Here is an 18,268-nt window from a genome sequence, read left to right as displayed (position 1 = left end):
TCCCTCCAGTCCCTCCAGCCGATGCCACTCACCCCTGGCTCAATCTTAGCCTCTCCCTCCTCTCTTACTGAGACCTGCTGCTCCATAAGTGACTCTCCTCGGCTGAAACAGCCTTAGAAATAGCTCAGATGCCTGGCTCTGTTGCCAGGTGACCTGCTGGGCTTGATGCCCACTGCCCTGCATAGGAAGACCGTGACCTCCTCTGCCCACTGGTGGCTGTTGGGAGGCTCATATCCCAGGAGTGAATTTAGTCCCACAGTGTAACCGCCATAGGCCGCCCCGCTGGACTGGTCTGGACTGGTCTCACCTGGTGGGGCGGATGTCCCTGGACCCCAGCACCCCCTGGGAGCCCGCCCTGCATGTGGTTGCTAGTGGGGCCAGGGGAGCAGTGAGTGGTGCCAGCCGTACTGGGTGAAGGGCAGCACCTGCTGAAGGTTCACGTCCAGCCCGGAGGGAAGGGAGTTGTTCCCTCCTGTGGGTCAGGCCGCTGCTTTGCTGAGGGAACCTGTGTTTTGTGGGCAGCGTCAGCCTCAGGCTGGCCTTTGTTCCTGTGGAGAGGCAGGCGAGGAGCGCTTTTTTCAAGTTCAGGATGCTGCTCCCGCTGTCATTTCCACAGGAAGTGTGCTCCACGGCCTAATCAGAGGACAACTCATGCTCCTGTTTCTGCAGAGATTGGGGCTGTGCTTGAACTTTTGTCTCTGGGAACCTATGCCCCAGGTTCAAGTGTTGGACCAGGCCATGGACCTGTACTACAGGTGAATGCTACCGAGGAGTAGCAGCCCCTCCCTCCCTGGCAGTGGCCAGCCCTATGTCTCTCCGTAGGGATTCGATCTACATTCTGACCCTCCCATGTGCACACCCTGAGGTGTGTCTGCACTTGCTCCGAGTCTCCTTGGCCCTGGGCTGTCATCTGTCTTTGGCAAATACTCTCCTGTCATGTTCCTTCCTGTGGATTCCTGTCCTTCCTCTCATCTGACTGCCAGCTGCTTGAGGAATGGGTGGCTGGCCGAGCCTCAGTGGCCTCATCCGCACGCCTCTGACACCTCGCGTGATTGAGCTGGGTGCATGAGCCAGGGCAGCCCCCAGCCGCTCCCCACCCAGTCTCCTAGAAGGGAGCTGATTCTCACCCAGGTGCTGCCGGAAGGTTGCCTTAACTAAGCACGGTTGCGGTTGCTCGGACAGGTAGCAGGAGCACTGTCTGTACAGGCCACCGTGCTGTGGCTCTGGTGGGCGGGGAGGGGAGCTGTGGGGAGAGAACGTTTGGGGATCTTGAGGAAGGAGGTGGCTTGGCGGCGATGGCAGGACAGTTCCTGTCCTCACTCCTCAGCCTCTGGGCTCTGGTGAGTGGATTTTCATGATTCTGTCAGGAAATCATATGCAACCGAAACCCCCAGCTCCTCACAAAGCAGAGAAATTGCCCACTGGCGAAAAGCAGGAATGAGGAATATTGTCAGCAATATTGTAAGGTGATGTGTCCTTGGGGTTCGAGTGGGCGGCCAGAGAGTCTCCACCGACTCCTACCCCCAACTTCTCCCTCTCCCCCTCCCCCACGGCCTCTATTTAACTCCGAAATAGCTTTAATTAAAAATGTGCCAGGGTGTTCACAGGCTAAATTGCCGTAGTGCAGTTCATATTTTCTTTCTCGTGTTGGCTTTAAAATTTCATCAACACAGCTGCTTCCTCCGAGATGATTCATCCCAGGACTCCACGCACATTATTTTTCCTGCAGATTCTCTGTGCCCAGCCGGGACCCGGGGTGGGGGCGCTGTAATCGACGCTGGGGCCTCCAGTTAGCCCCCTGCTGGGCTGATAAATGAAGCCTCCAGAACCGCCCTGAAGCCGGCCTCACAAAAGAGCAAGCGACCCTGGTGCTCTCTCACTGAGGCCAGCGGGACCCGCTGTGGCTGCAGCTGCGGCTGGGGCCCTGGAGGGAGGCTGTAGTCTAGCCGCAGGGCTGGGAATCACCCCTGCCCTCCTCTGTTCCGAAACCCCCATGCTCTCCCACACGGTGCCGGGTACCACGGTGATTTACACCAGACAAGCAGGTAGAGAAATTGAAGCCAGGATGGGGGAGTGCCTCCTGGCATGGAGGCCCTATTAATTTACGTGGACTGCTGAGTTCCACACACCAGAGCCGGTGCTGGGGGAGAGCACAGGCTACCAAACTTAGTCTCTGCCCAAGAGGCTGAAAGCTGAAGATCGGGGTGCTAACAGGCCTGGTTATCCTGAGACCTCCCCTGACTTGTTGATGGCACATCCCTGTGTTCCCCCCTACTTTTCTGTCTTGGACCTAATTTGTCTCTTTCACAAGGACGCCAGTCACCTTGGATGAGGGCCCACCCTCGTGAGCATACTTGAACTTACTCACCTCTTTGACGGCCTCCATCATCCTAAGGCTAGGACTGGGGGTTAGGACTTAACCATGAGTGGAGGGGCAGTTTGGCATACAAGTGTGGCACTGGCCTCCTGTGAACCCCCAGGAAGTGGGTTTGGGCACTGGGCGGGTCTGAGTTCCAGCCATTTCTGTCCCCTGGTTAACCTGTGGCTTCAGGCCAAGCTCTTTGCCTTTCGTGCCTTAGTTTCCTCCCTGTAAGTCAGGAATGGCGGTGTCACCAAGCAGAGTGCCTGGTGTGGCCCCGGCAGCACTCCTGGGTGGGCAGTCCTTGTCTGTCTGTCTGTCTTTCATTGTCCCAAGTGCCCCAACTGTGCTGTCTTGGCCGATAGCCTCGCCCCCCTGTCCCTGCATGAAGTGTTACTCTGATTTTGGAACAGGCCTTTGGCTAGGAACCATCGACCACCATCCAAGTTCCTTTGTTGAAGCCTCCTTTTTTGTTTCTCACACTCCTGAGCAGGGTGGGGCTGCCCCCATCCGTGTGTCCGTCCCTCTAAACTCATTGCTCCCACTGCCTCTTTTTTATTTACTTATTTTTTGTTTTTTCAAGGCAGGGTTTCTATGTGTAACAGCCCTAGCTGTCCTGGAACATGCTTTGTAGACCAGGCTGGCCTCGAACTCACAGAAATCCACTTGCATCTGCCTCTCAAGTGCTGGGGTTAAAGGCATTTAACCAACTTCTCACTGCCTTTTTATGGTGACAGCTGGTTGGTGTCTGCCATGGTGCACTGACTTCTCATCTAGCTCGGGGTCTGGGCTGGCACCTTGCCCCCCTGCCTGAGCAGTACCGTGCCATGGCTCTGGAGGGCTTGAAGTGCTGTTTGGCAAGGACCTGAGTCTTTCTGGCTGCTCCTTGCCAGGGACCCCGTTGTCCAGCCTCAGCAGAAGGGCAGGGAATCCAGGTGCCCGGGTGGGGGTCTAAGCATCTTGCTCTCTGCTTCAGCAGTGAAGGCTTCGGGAACATCTACCAGGAGTCCATGCTGAGCAGAGCCTGAAGATGGCTCACCAGCGCCACCTATCTGCGGGAGGACGCTGGGCAGCTGCTGTGACCTCCCTTTGCCTCAGTTTGCTTATCTGTAAAACAAGACCACTAATTTACCTGCCATACATGCCACTCAGAGAGTTAAAAGGCAGCTGTGGAAAACACAGATGTGGGCCAGCTGGTAGTGAGGGCCATGTTGGGAGCCACTTCTACTGACTACAGGGTATGTCTAGCAAGCAGAGGCCCAGGGAGTTGGTAAGCTGTTCGGACTTATCCGTCTACAGTGGACTTTTCATACTGTAAGTCTGCATCCCTCCAGATGGCTCCCCTCTGGCCTATCTCTCTCTTATTCAGTGAACCAATAGAGGTGAAAGGTTCACCTGAACCTTTCACCTGAAAGGGTGTGATAGTCCCGGTGTCGAGGGGGATCTGGCTGTCCCGTGAGTAAGCCACTCTGTCTGTCCCAGGCCTCGTGGTCCCGGTGATCCCTCTGCCAGCTTTGACAGCGGGATGTGAAGTATGAAACTGGCTGGGGGTTAGGGGAGGTGGTGCCAGCTGGGTTGCGGTGACTTTTCTACCTGATCTAGTGCTAAGGGAAAGAAGTCTCAGGGCCCCCGGCCGAAGCGGCTGCCCCTTTGTTCCTGACGGCCTGCAAACGAGTTCTCTGAAGACTGGAGAGAAGGAAAGCAGATCCAGTTGGCATGTCTGGGTGTCTCCCAGGCCTCTCGGAGTTGGCTGGGGCCTTGGGGGTGCCCCTAGGCCCTTCAGGAGGCTGTTTTCCCTAGAAAGGTATTTGAGCGTTGGGCTGAGGCCCTGTGTTCAGTCCACCCCTGTCGTCTCAAACATTGAGTGGCTTCCCAGCATCCTCCATCCTGGCCCCGAGTGTGGTAAAACTGCCCGGCACATCTGAGATCTCATGGCTCGAGCCGGTCCCTGTCCCAGGAAAGGGACTGGGCCGATGGCACAGGCTGTCAGGGTGATGCTGTCTTCTTTCCTTCCAGCTGCCCCGCCCCTACGGCCGCCAGAGAAGCCGGCTCCAGGTAGAGCTGCTGGGGGAGAGGGGTGTGCAGTGGCGCCGAGGGGCAGGAGGGCTGCTACGCTCTGTGTGCTGTGTCTGCTGTGCCTCCTCTTCCTCCTCTTCCTCCTCCTCTCCCGTCCTGGGAGCTGCCCGCCTCCAGAATGTGCTAGTCCTGCCTTTAGGTGCCCTTTGAGACCTGCCCCTTCCATGCTGGCGTTAATTCCTGCTTTGCAGTCTCACAGCGAGCGAGCCCTGCAGTGGTATTCCTTGGCCAGCCTTTCTCACTGGCCTGCCATTGGATGTCCCGGGCGAGCCTGTGTGTTGGTGGGAATGTCATAGCCTTCTTCCAACGCCCCCCTCATCCTTCTTCCAACACCCCCCACCACCCCAGTTCTGCATCGAGACACTTGAAGTGCAGGGTTGGAGGAGGCTACACCTGTAAGTGGTGGAGCCAAGGAGGGGCCGACACAGCTGCGGCTTCCAGGAGTCACAGGGTCAAATCTCAGCCCCTGGGCATGGGGCGGGGACTGCACAGAATGCTCGGTCCTTTGGGCCTGTGTGGCAGCTGTGTGGGAGGCTCCCTGGAAGATGCCCCCCCCCCAAGCTTTCAGGCCTTCAGTGACTCTGCCCCCATCTCCTCCCCTCAGTTCTGAGCTGCCTGTCCCAGAACCCCTGTCCTGGAGGCCTTTCACCACCCTGGTCCAAGCTCCCGTTCTGTAGACACACCGGCCTGGTGGCTTTTTGTTGACGGGACGGTCCTGCTCATTGCTGGATGTTTGGAAGTCTCCTTGGCTGGTGCTCACCACAACAGTTGTGACAACCAAAGATATCTCAGACATCTCCAGGTGTCCCCAGGGGTAGCGTCATACCAGTTGAGAACCATTGATCAATAGCGGCATGCCTGCATGCTGGGCCCTGGGCCTGCCTGGGGCTGCCTGGCCATGCCAGCCAGGTCCTTACAAAGTGCCCAGCTTCCACATCGGCTGACAGCGCAATGGAGTGCCGTGCGTATCCCGCCCCCAAGCCCTCCTGCTCTGTCTGTGTGGTCTGAACGCACCGACTGGTGCAATGGGTGGCCTGAAGTGCCCGCAGGCGCTGGCAGAGGCCAGTCGTCTTTGGAGACTGCTGCTCTTGTTTCCTTCCTCTGCCCGTGAGCTCCCACTTTGGGAATTCCACCCGACACAAGTGACAGTCTGGATTCTTGTGGGCTCTGCTCTGGATTAGGCCCACCGAGCTCAGGTTAGTCTGTGGCCCTGCCTGCCCCTGGTAGAAGAACAGCTTCCTAGAGGCCCGTGTTCTGCCTGCCCTGCAGTCCTCCCTCCGCAGTCGTCCTCCCTCTGCAGTCCTCCCTCTGCAGCCCTCCCTGGGTTTCCAGCCTGGCCAGTGAGCTGGCGAGCTGTTTGTTTTCCTGGGCGGAGTGACGCTTTCAGGCTGCCGAAGCTCCAAGTGTATTATTCAGACTAACCCAGACCACTAATTACGCTCTGGTGACCCAGTCCCACAGCCCTTCCTCCTTATGGCCAAAGACAACAGAGGAAGGCCATCAGCCCCGGGAGGCAGGCCCGTGGGCGGGAATAGGGGAGGTAGAAAGTGGTGCCTGAGCTCCCTGTGGACCCCCACCCCCAGCCTGGAGGACCTGCGCACATCCACGGCAGGGGCAGTGACAACACCCACAGCAGTGAGGTTCTCCCACCTCCAGGCTAGAAGCAGGCTCTTTCTCAGCTGCAGTGAAAAGTGGCCCCTTCAAGGGAGCTCTGGGGGCTGAGCTACCCCGGGCTCTGGCCATGCTTCCCCGTGTGGTCCCGCAGGAGCTCAACTTCTCCTGGATGTGTTCAGTGTTCTGGAGTCTGCAGGGGACCCCACCCCCTGTGAAAAGCCCAGCCCCCCCCCCACCAGTTGCAGGGCAAGTCCAGGCTCTAGGGTCCTTGGTGGTCCCCAGAGGTCTTTTCCTGGTTGTTCCTGAGTCGGCGTGAGGCTCTCTGGACCTTCAGGTCTGGGTGACCCCTGCAGGCAGGCCCCTGGGTTATTAGCACACAGAATCCCACTTGTGAATGCATGAGCGCTGCCTGAAGATGGCACACTTCAGGGAACGAAAGTCTGGAGTAGGGAGTCAGGAGCCATGCTCGCTCTAGCATGCTAGGCCCAGGCGGGGGTCCCTGGCACAGCCTCTGGCCACTCACCTTCCCCAGCACGGAATCTCGGGTGGATGGGCCGTGGGGTTGGCAGCCTCCTTTCCTCTGCATCTGTCCTCCCTTTTCTGTTCAGTGACACCCTCCCACATCCCCCACCCCGCCGCCCCAGGGTTTCTCCAGCATGGTTCCAGTGAGGCTCCTTCCCCCAAGGCTCCTATTCCTGGGGATCGGAAGGCAATGGAGTCTGGCGGTATCAAGGCCCAGCTGGGCCCAGTGGGATAGCCAAAGGTCACATGCCAAGGCTTTACCAGAGCCTGAAGGGGTGGCATTAGGTGATGGTCCTTGACTCTGGGGTCTCATTGCAAAGGGAGCCTGCAGCTTCCGGGGTCTCCTCACTCCTAGGTCAGAATCCTCGCGCCGCCCCTCAGAAGTGTTAGGAATGGGCAGAAAGGGGTGTGACGGCCTTGTGTGCTCGGAAAACGGGGAGGAACGCACAGTTAGCCACTACAACTGCAGGGACTTGTGAGCTTTGCTCCAGCCGGGAGAGGACTCGGGGAGACTCAACCTCCCCATCTGGGATGTCAGAGCAGGCGGACTTCCTGGAAGGCCCTTAGCTCAACCGTGGCAAACGTTCTGCACCTCAAGGGGTCTGCAGCCTCTGCCTCCCCTCCGAGATGAAAACGTGAATTGCGTTCTGCCCAGGGATCTGGCGGCAACTAGCAGTGTTTTTAATTTGGACTTAAGTGCGGCAGTGGTTACTCATTTGATACGTCATTAGTCACATTGCCCCTTAGTGAGAGATTGTGTGTGTGCGCGTTTTCCCCTGCCCGGCTCTGTGGCTTGCTAATGAAGTCCTGAGCACATGCAAATATTTATAGATTCTCACCCAAGTAAGCGTGGGGAGCTGTATGCTGCTAATTGGAAACCCCCACCCCACCCAAGGAAATCACTCAGGAAGCTGTGGGGCTTGGGGCATGGGGGTTGGTGGGAAGGAGGCCTTAGTACACTACAGTGTTTTCAGTTACAGTACTTGACTGCTCAGGAGCCTGACCGCGGGCCAGAGAAGCTGTGGGAGGGGAGGCCCAGCCCAAACATCATCTTGTATGTGGGTCAGGACAGGACAGGACAGGACAGGATGGGCTCTGCCATCCTGGCCCTGGGCTGCCGGGAAAGAGCCCAGGCTACAATCTGTTGACATTCCTGGTTCTGTGGCCAAGTGGGATGTCACTGTGTGCTCTCTGTTGGGCTGGTAACCTGCCCTTGGTATCTTTATTTTGTCCACTGGTCATGTCAAGGTGCCAGGGTTGTCTTTATGTCTCCACAGAACAGCATTGGCGGGCAAGGTCCCGTGAGGACCGTGGGTGGGTTGATGTGTGGGCACTCTGAGCTCAGGAATGTATTCTCAGAAGGTATTCTCTGCTGGAGAGTGTTTTATGGTCATAGAGAAGAGCTAACTGTGGTTTAGTTTAGGGTGTTGAGTGGAGCTGGGGTGAACCCTCAGGGAGGTATGATGGCCCTGGAAGGGCCACTCATGGTGGGGCTAAGGAGTGCTGGGTATAGTTGGAGACGGTCTCTTTTCTTGAGACCTGGTCTTAGGGCACTCCACTAGATCTGGCCTTCGTGTCAGGGAGGATTGCTTTTCGGTGGTCTTTAGTGCCTTGGGGCGGCCTACACAAATCCATGGTCAGGGTATCCACCACGGTTCCGCTTGACCTTTCACTCTCTACAGATGGTGCTGCTGGGGCCGTGCCTAGTGTAAGAGCCATGTGGTGTTACCTCAGGAGGCTTCTGGGTACCCACATGAGTTTGGGTCATACCCAAGGCTGAGGAAACGGCCCCCAACCCTCTGCACCTGCCCCCTGGCCTTTGGACAAATGCCCCTCAACAGATCCGTGTGCACCCCTCATTGCCCCGTTGGCAGACTTCTTTTCCGACTTGACTCTCGGCTCTCCAGGTTGGGGGTGTCATGGTGGGGGAGTGGCCATCCCCGCTTTGTGCCTGGTGGTCTGGACACTTCTGGTAGTTGGGTGGTGGGAGGCCTGAGAAATGGGGGCTAGGCCCTCTGACTGGCAGAAGGCCAGCAGTGGAATGTGGGGCTCCCTCCCAGGCTGGATGAGCAGGCTGCTGGGTGGGAGGAGGGACCCCTTATATCTGGGCTGCTGCACAGCCTGCCCCTCCCTCTCAGCCAGCCTGGCCCCCTCCCCTCCGGTTTATTCAGGGAACTCAGCAGCCTGCTGATTTATGGACATTCCTCTGCAGTTGTTATCTACCGCGGGGCTCCCTCCTTCCCTTTGAAGTCTGGGTGGCTTAGGAAGGAAGGCTGTCTTCTGAGGGGCTGCACCAAGCCTTGTCCTCCATGAGGTTTCCCTGGCCCTTGGGGACTCTGGCTGCGGGTCTTGGGTCACTAGCCTGGTTGACAGAGATTTTTTTTTTTTCTTTTCTTTTTACTCTTAGGGGAGCTACCTTAGGCCAGCACACGCGTTGCCTATCCTCCCTCCTTATTCCCATTGCCCTTTGAGGTGGAGTCAGAGGGCCAACACCCAGACCTGCTTTGCGGGGGTGGGGTGGGGTGGGGGGGCGGGGGTGGGGGTGGGGTGGGGGGTGGGGGGGGTGGGGGGGGGGTGGGGGGCTCCTCTGACTGGTGGCAGAGGCAACCTGTGAACTGTGATAAGGTATCCAGGAGGGTGTGCTTGAGCAGGCAGGCTGCTGCGCAGAGGGCGGCATGCTTATTAAGAGTGGTGCCTGGGTTAGGGCAAGGTCTCGGCGTGAGGGGCCTCGATCCATCAGCCATCCCTGGACCTAACTCTGTCTTCCTTTCCCTTGCAGCAGGCAGGCCCTGGAGAGTTCCGGACACTGCGGAAAGGCTTCTCTCCATACCACTCGGAATCCCAGCTCGCGTCCCTGCCGCCCTCCTACCAGGAAGTCCTGCAGAACGTAAGTGTCCCCACCAAAGGTCCCCAGTGTTCCTTTAGAATTGTTGCTCTGGGCTCCAGAGGAGGCAGAGCCGAGACAGGCTGGTCACAGCCCAGGGGATGTGGGTGGTCTAGGGCACAGTTGTGTCTAGGGCAGCTGTGGGCAAAAGCCTGGGCTTGGGCTGCCAGCCCCCGAGTGACCTTCTTACTCTCTACCCTCCTGGGGAAGGGACCCTGGGCCTCTACATCCTTGGAGCCTCATGGGGACCCAATGAGGAGGTGAGAAGTGAAGCCTTGGGTAGGTGACGTTGCTAGACTTTAAGGGCGGCGTCTGATGGCCATGCAGGGGGCTGTCAGCCTGACCACCGTATTCTGCAGTGTTCTTGCGTCTGTAGCAGAAAGAGGAATCCTGCTGGCCTGATATTTAGGGGTGGGGTGCATATCTAGGCTTTGGAGCTGAGGGATGAAGCCTCTTAAGTTAATGGGCTCTGTACTGGGACCGCCACAGGCCTCCAGGGTTATCCGCTATGTGCTCACCTGGGCTCCGCCCTGCCTTGGATGGGGAGCAGGTGACTGCTTGGAGCCAGCTCTCAGGAAGTGACCATCCATTTCTGGGTCACACCCTGGGCAGGCATGTCTGTCACCTCTGTGCAACTCGAGAGAGAATTGTGGGATGCCTTGCAGTTTGCCATTCTCCCCTCTGCATGGGACAGCGAGGGAGCACCCCCGGCCGGGGGAGTCCCTGTGGCTGGTCACACACTTGACACCTGTATACTAGCCTCTTCCAGTATGGGCATCTGGAGGGACTTCCTGGACAGTGTGTGGGTCCAGCTCCGGCTCTGTCTTCCCCCCATGATGACCAACAAGGTTGACCTTGGCTTCTCTGTGGCCTCGGTGGGTCACAGCACTGGCACAAGAGGACTCGTGCTACGCCCCCCCCTCCTGTCCCCCCCATAACTATCCTCTGTGGTTTCTCTTCTGAAGCCTGGCTGCCTTCTCCACCTGTTGACACTGTGCAGGTAGGCAAGCCCACAGACTGCACATAATTCAAATATTTATCCAGGAGCCCCGTGGCCGAATGATGCTCTAATTGCTTCATGATGAAGGGCTCAGAGCACTAAGTGATGCCACCCTGGGGCCGGCTCCTCAGGCGTTCCTCCTTGTGGCCCTCCTGCATCCTGCTTTCCTCCATTCCCGTGCCGGAGAACAGCATGCTGAATGGTGTGAACGGAGGACTTTGAAGTCACCTGCACCCGTGAGGTGTAGCGCTGGCTCTGGCTCTGGGTCAGCCTGCCAGGTGCCAGCGCGTCACTCACAGCCTCTAGAGGACACGCCCCAGGCTCCAACGGTGCTGACCGAAGGCTAGCGGAGTGAGGGGAAGGTTCTGGAAGGCTTCGTGGTGGAAGCCATGGAGGGGATCCTGTGTCTCACCCCACAAGAGGGGCTGTCACACTGCTTTGGGGGAGGAGGAAGTGGTCCTTCCAGGGCTGTCGTAGATTACAGGGCCGCATGGGCAAGGGCATACTGGTGTCCATATGGGCCTGGAGGTCAGGGGGTCAATGTGGGTTGTGGATCAGGGGATATTTCTGTTCCGTGTTCAGTTCTGTGAACTGAAGACCTTCAAATCACCTTCCCTGTTTAAGATAGTAAGCCAAGGGGCAGAGGGCCAGGGGGAGCTGAGGTGACAGACAGCTTTTGGGGTGGAATGCCCCATGGATGCCAGCCAGAGCAGTTACTGAAGCTACTGAAGGCAAGGGGTAAAGGCTCAAAGGTCAAGGCTATGGACCTGACTGGTCACCTTGGCCCTCAGCACTGGTACTGCCAGGTAGGTCACTGCCTCCTCCATACTGGGGCCAGCCTCCTTAAGATGCACAGGGCTTGGGGTTGGGGATTTAGCTCAGTGGTAGAGTGCTTGCCTAGCAAGTGCAAGGCCCTAGGTTTGGTCCTCAGCTCTGGGCGGGGGGTGGGGGTGGGGTGGGGGTGGGGTGGGGGGGGGTGGGGTGAGGAGGGAGATGCACAGGGCTCAACAGGACAAGGTCAAATGTGGAAAGTCCCCAGATAAAAAGGGAGGGACTTTCCCCCCCTTCCCTGCCGCCAGCCTAGGGAGGAAGTGGTTTGTAATCCCAGCATCCTGACAGGAGCACTCAGGCTTGGACAGGCATCTTGGGAAAAGCTGGTCTCTACGCTCTGGGTATCAACTCTGGGGTGGCAGAGACCCGAGCTCCAGGTTTAGACCTATGTACCCCAGCTGACTCGGGCAAGCTCACAGTCCTCGTCTGTGAGATGGGTTTATGTAATCACGCTGGATTGATGTGCCCAGGGCAGGTGCTTGGTGAGGGCCCGAGTGATGCGAACCCAGTGCATCAGTCAGTCACGCTCGATCAGTCATTAACTGTGGGGCAGTGGCCGTTACCCTTTTCAGAGCCCCGGGTCCTGCCCTCCTGACACCCACGGCTTGGGTGACTTGAGCCAGGAGGGCTGGACGGCACAGCAGTCTGTCCATCCGTCCTCTGCATTTCATTTGCTGCTGCTTCCTGGAGGGGCCCGCAGCAGTCAGTGAGAAAAACCAGTACAGATGAGAAAGTAGGCCGGTGGCATCGGGCCGAACTGGGATATAAGGTCTTCCCTGGGACAGGGTGGCAGTACCCACAGGGAGGGGTGTGGGCACCGCTCACCCAGGATGAGGTGCTAGGACCTCTTTATTCATTTGACTGGCACCCTCTACTGGCCAGTGAGGGAAGTGTGACCTCTGCTCCAGTCCATCCTATCTTGGGCTGCAGCCCTGTGGGTTAATATAGCCCCGACCACTCACTCGCTCCCTTTCCCTATCCGGTTTTCCTATTTACCAGTTAGACAGCCTGGGTAGAGTTAAAGACACACCCACTGGGCATTCTCCAGGGTTTTGCATGCTTCCTAGGACATAAGACCCTTTCTCTTATCCAAGGAAGGAAACTGAGGCTCATAGCAGGCTAAGGCATGAATCAAGTGCCAGTTAAAGGGACCATGGCCAATGTTGGCTTTCCTAGATCCTAAGCCCCGTTGGGGCAGAGTCCCATGCCCGTGCTGGCACTGGTTGGTGAAAACAGGAGCAGGTCAGCCTATGAGGTCCTGGGGATCATCCATGCCAGGTGGCCAGAGAGACGTGGACTTGGTGGACAGACAGGCTGTCAGTGGAAGGCTCTGGGCAAGAGGAAAACCACAAGGCCCCTCCTGGGATTATGTGATGGTCTAATAGAATGGCCACGGCTGGACAGGAGCCAACTCTCTTGGCTCAGCTTCCCTGATTGCTGGGAGGAGCTTTCAGGGTCCATGTCTTGCAGAGGGCATATCTGTGTCCTCAGGCTGATCCCCAGGTGCCAGGGTATAGCCATCTAGTGCTCGGGTTGCAGGACACACTCCCTCACCACTTGCTCCTGGGGCACTTCTTGGAGTTTTCTTATTGCCCTGTGGTCCATAATTATAGCCCAAGGCAGGAGCCCTCCCCTTGCTAGTGGCCAGCAGGAGGGAGGGAAGCCAGAGGGAGGCTGGGTCCCGTCCTCTAGCAGACCTTCAGCTTCTGACAGGCAGGGTCCCCTCCTGGCCCAGCCTGGTCTGTCTTCTACTCCTTCCTTTGAACATGTGGCTGGTGGCTGGGTCACTACCCAGGTGGCCAGGGCAAGGGTGAGAGCAGGACTTGGGAGGGTTGAGTGCGCTTTGGACTTGGATAGGGGGGTTTGAGTCCAGCCCTTCCTTCGTCAGCCTGCTGAGTAACACGAATCTCTGGCTCTCTTGAGATGCCCATGCTTCATCTGAAGAACAGTATACAGGGTTCCCCACCCCCCATACAGGGTCTTCTCCCCCTACACACATACAGGGTCTTCTTCCCCCACCCCCATACAGGGTCTTCTACCCCCCACACATACAGGGTCTTTCCCCTCACAGAGTCCCCCACACACATACAGAGCCCCTCCCTCCACATACCTTTGGCTCTGCGAGCCACCAGGCAGTCTACAGAAGAGGTGGTGTGACCAAGAAGCATGGGGACTAGCCAGGTGGAGAGAGCCCCAGGATGCCCAGCTCTCACCCATGCTTCTTCTCCAACTCCCTCAACGCCCCCCCCCCATTTCCTCTTGTCTGGATATTAGCTCCATGTAACCCAGGCTGGCGTCCCCCCAGTGACCGGCATCTGGGACCCAGCCAGGGGGCTCACACGTGCCATTCTCTCCACAGGGCCCAGCCTGCCCTGTCCCCGAGCTGCCTTCACCCCCTTCCGCCGTCTACAGTTCCGCGGGACAGAAGCCCGAGGCTGTTGTGCACGCCATGAAGGTAAAATGCGCTCGAGCACACAGTGGGACCACAGGACCATGGGACCATGGCCCCCACAGGTGCTCTGTCTCCAAGCTCAGGGCACTTGAACAGTGGCGGGTGGGGGACTGTCGCTCGGTGGTTGGGGGCACACGCTTGCCTGGAGCACCATGGGACCTGGGCAGGATGTGGTCCTGAGTGTGTCAGTTGTCTGCTCACCTGCCTGAGGTGTTGCCGCTGGGGAAACTCACATGGTATGGGAGGCCAAAGAGAGTGCCAGCCGGGGTGGGAGTGAGGCTAGACTTGAAGGTCCAGGCTAGCCTTGTGCCTCTGGGTCCAAGCAGACGGGCTTCAGGAGAGTGCCGTCCAGAGCGGGCTTGCCTACCTGAACCCAGTAGCACTCCAGGGCTCTCCTGGCTTCCTTTATATGCATATCATCTGCGTGGACTCTCAGTCTTTGTGGCTGCTAGCAGAGGCTGCCACGTCCCACATGGAGGGGTACAGGCTGTCGTCACGTCCTTTTGTGGCTCTTGGAGCAAGTCCACCCCAAGTCCCTGTCCAACCCCCCTGGGTTCCTTAGTGGCTCTTTGCTGGCGGCATCCACCTGACACCTGTTTCTTCAGGTTCTGGAAGTACATGAGAACCTCGACCGGCAGCTTCAAGACAGCTGTGAAGAGGACCTGAGTGAGAAGGAGAAGGCCATCGTTCGAGAGATGTGCAATGTGAGGCACTCCCTGGGGCTGGGGCTTGGCCTGGGCCCTGGGGGTGTGGTCACCTGCTTTTCACTTGCTCAGCTATGACTGGGGGAAAGAGGACCGGCTCTGGGAATCCTGGCTTATTACCACTTACCATGCCTTCCCCTGGAGAGAGGCCCCTGACCTCTCTCACCAGATCTGTCCCTTCCCAGGAGTGCCATACCTGGGGCTCTAGACAGAGCTTGAGCTCTAGGCTTCATCCCAAGTGTAGGGCCCTGGGTTTCTTTGGCAACTGGTGCCCCCTGGTGGCCTTGCAGTTAGTGCTCAGACCTACCTGGCCATGCACGTGGAACACTGCCCGGTGGGAGAGCCTCATCTTCGACTCCCAACTACCGCTTGCATCCCCATTGTACCCTCACAGAAGCCAGCAGGAAAGGGGTTTCCCAGGCTCTGAACCTGGGGTCTAGGTGGGGTGGGACGCCCTGAGGTGCACCTCATATTGTTTCCCGAGTCTGTGGATCCCAGTGGACATCTACAGAGATGAGCTGACACCTAGCAGTGGCCTGCTTGGGGATCAGGCATAACTGTGACAGTGGGCAAAGGCCGAGTTTCAGCACCTCCACCTTCCTGCGGCCTCAGCTTTCTCTCCCAGCTCCATGGCTCTGCAGACGTGGGTGATTTTGCAGGGTGGTAAGGCAGTAGGTATGTGAGGCCAGTGGGTAGGGCTGGGTGAGCCCTCCACCTAACACCGTGTGCCTCCTCACAGGTGGTCTGGAGGAAACTGGGAGACGCAGCCAGCACCAAGCCCTCCATCCGGCAGCACCTGTCTGGTAACCAGTTCAAGGGGCCTTTGTAGGGCCGTTCCTCCATGGATGTGGACTGGCCCTGCTTGGAGTCCTGAGGCCCTAGACGTGGCAGAAACTCTGGCCCAGCACCGTCTTTCTCCGTGGTGAATTGTACATAGGACATGGCCTGCCCTGGTGTGACACTGACAGCCAGGCCTCCTCCACCTCCTGCCTCCCTCACCAGCAATCCTTGGGAAGACGATCAACAATGGGCTGTGCGCTGCAGCAGAGTGGCGGGGGGCGGGGGGGGGGGGGCGGGGCAGCCTGGCCCCCTCTTTGAGCTCCATGTTCCACTATAGCAAGAAGCTTCTGAGACTCCTCCAGGCCCAGGGACTCTCTGGGACTGTCCTGTGCTTGGTGGAAGTCCCTCATCACGCCTTCCACCCTGGCTGTCCCTCACACTGGACAGAAGCCACCAGAGCCTGAACTGTGACACAGGGGGCTCTTCGCTGCTACCCTGCCATAGCCGGGACCCCGGGTTGTGGAGCACTGGCTCCCGCGTGTCCATGGCTGGCTGGGAGCTCAGGGTTCTCTGCTACCTGGGGGTCAGCACCTAGCCACCCTGGTGCCCGCTGCTGCTGCTTGGCGTTCACCCCTCTGGCAACGTCTCCCTGCCCATGCCAGGCTGAGCCGTCTCTTAGGTCTCCCCTGCGAGTTTCCTTTTCTGGTTTACAGCAACATAGGAAGTCCTAGAGAGTGTCTGGGCTGGGCTCGGCGTTCTCTCTGGGCAGGAAGAACTGGGCCATGGTCACTGTCGGTGTAGCCTCAACCCAGGTGCATCCTGGGTCACCATGGATGGAGCAGCAGGAGTCGCCCCTGATGAGTTTTCCTTGGGAAGGAAGGGGCATGACCTGGTTCTGGCTTTAATTTGCGGCGTGGCCTTCAGCAAGTCTTCAGCTTCTCTGGGCCCCTAGGAAAAAGATGGGCTGAGGTTCCTTCTCGCTCTGCTCACTCTAGAAACCACCCCGCCCTGGTGGGCCTCTGTCCTCTCTCGCAGCTGATGAGCTCATACGGTGACCTCCTGGGAACATGTTAGCGGGGCAGAACAGTGGCTGGCCTGTTGGCCATGCTGTCTCCTCACGGGTCACCTCTCTGAGCCTCCTCTCCTCCCTGTATGTAGGGACCGGGGCGTTCAAGTAAGTGCTTCCGTGTGCACGACCATGCCCCAAATGGTGACACATGACTGACAGGGCTGTCTTCTAACCTGGTGTGAGGAAAACGAGGAGGTGGGTGCTTGAGTGACATGTGCAGACGACATCTCCACCTGGGGGAGGACCAGGCCACGTTGCTGGTATCACCCGAGTCACGTCTTGACTTCCTCACTCAATGGTACTCTGAGTCCCATGCAGCAAGCACTCGAGGCCAAAGAGCTTGTTCTCACCACAGGCAGGCCTCCTTCAGGCCCTGCCCACACCCTGCGGAGCAAAGGGGACAGGCCAAGGCGGCGGGTGGCACCCTTGCTCCCCTCGCAGCCAAGGCCCCGTGACCTTGGGCTGATCCCACCACCTCTGCTGCCCGCACCCTCGCACCCCTGGGTCCCACACTCTCAGGGGAAAGGCCCATGGCTCTTGGTGTGCCCAGGGAGTGCTGTGCAGGGGCTGTGGGGGAACAGGTCTACCACTCTGGCTATGGGACACCGGGAAGCTCTTTCTGGAAGAGCTGATGTATGGTCAAGTGATTAACTTGCTGGTGCCCCACCCGCTGGCCCCGGTACTCAGTGACTTCTGCTAAGTGGGCTGCTGGCCAGGAAAGAGCCTTCCTGGTTTTCTGAGGCCAAGGAATCCCAGAATAACGCTGAGGTGTATGGGTCCACACAGGTGGGAGCCTCATCTGGGAGTCCCAGGCAGTCACATTTGTATCAGGATGGCTTAGCCACCACCACTGACACAAGCAATAAGTAAGGACTCCTGGGATCTGAAGACTGGTCAAGAAAGAAAAGCCTAGAAGCCGCCTTTCCTTTCTGGAGAGGTGTGACCCCATCCCTAATGCTGCAGAGGCATCATGGGAATCCAAAGAACATTTCTTGGAGAACCCCTCTGTCTTTCCGCAGGGTGGTGAAAGCTATGCCCCAGCTTTCAGCACTGGCCTAGCTCTCTAGGACTGTCCGTGTCATATCTCAGACCTAACAGCCAGGAGGGGCTAGCAGCAAACCGGTGAGCCCTGGGCTGGGGAGGGCAGGTGGTCTTCTGGGACCCCCCCGTTTCTGGAGCCTTAGCCTTTGCAATCCCGACTCTCCATCTCAAGCTCACAAGATGCTTGCACTGGCTCCACCTCCCACTGTGACGGAGGTCACCCAGCCCCATCCAGGTGGCCTCGCCTACCCTGGAGTCAGAATCTGCTGAGCACATTTTCATTCACGTTAAACAGCCACAAGCCAGTGTTTAAAGATAAAGTGACCTTTCATTTTTCTTTCTTGAAACTTGAGAGGGAGATACATACTACTGATTTTTTTTTTTTTTTAAAGAAACAAACTAAATGCATGGCTGCAGAGTGGCAGAGGTGTATATTTTCATACTGTGGGGGAGAGTGTGCTGCTTTTGGGAGGGACTGGAACGCCTGGTTCCTGGCCCTGGGCCAGTCTTCTATAGGAATTGGTGGTGGTAAGATCTGCAGCTGCCCCCTCCTGCCTGGCTGTGTACAGAGCTGGAGCCTGTGGACTTTGGCCGTTTCTACCTTCTATTGAACCACTTTAATTTGTGGAGAGAAAAAAATAGAACTTTTGATAGTGTGGTAAAAGCATTGATTTGAACTATTTTAGTAAAAGGAGTAACAAATAAGATGTGACAGTGTCTATTTGAACTAGATAATAAAGGCCTCTTTGTGAGCCTGCGAGCTGGGTGTGTAGTGCTTGTCTGTTGTGGCCGATGGCTGGCCTACAGTGCACACTGAAGACCACTTATGGTTATTCCCAAACCTGGAATGGGAGGGTATCCAAGCCTGATCCCTCTAGAAGCTTGTGTAGCCTAGAATCCCTTTTCCTCCAAAGCAGGCTGCTGCTTCTGCAGTGG

The 18,268-nt window shown here is 57.8% G+C and overlaps 1 protein-coding gene across 2 annotated transcripts in view; it reads left to right on the top strand.

Annotated features, from left to right (window-relative positions):
• Ccdc85c (coiled-coil domain containing 85C) overlaps nt 1–18,092 on the top strand; it is a 71,867-nt gene extending 53,775 nt beyond the window's left edge. Inside the window, exons 3-7 of one of the 2 annotated variants that reach the window (XM_016006041.3) lie at nt 4,376–4,414; nt 9,351–9,458; nt 13,646–13,741; nt 14,344–14,442; nt 15,182–18,092. In XM_016006041.3, coding sequence (XP_015861527.2) covers nt 4,376–4,414; nt 9,351–9,458; nt 13,646–13,741; nt 14,344–14,442; nt 15,182–15,271 — 432 coding nt within the window. In that variant the 3' untranslated portion in view covers nt 15,272–18,092. The remainder of the gene's footprint in view (nt 1–4,375; nt 4,415–9,350; nt 9,459–13,645; nt 13,742–14,343; nt 14,443–15,181) is intronic. The other variant, XM_076551346.1, reaches the window with a different exon arrangement.
• The last annotated feature ends 176 nt before the right edge of the window (nt 18,093–18,268 follow it).

This window comes from Peromyscus maniculatus, chromosome 14 (genome assembly GCF_049852395.1).
Source record: "Peromyscus maniculatus bairdii isolate BWxNUB_F1_BW_parent chromosome 14, HU_Pman_BW_mat_3.1, whole genome shotgun sequence".
NCBI classification, from domain to species: Eukaryota; Metazoa; Chordata; class Mammalia; order Rodentia; family Cricetidae; genus Peromyscus; species Peromyscus maniculatus.
This window is presented reverse-complemented; position numbering and strand designations above follow the sequence as displayed.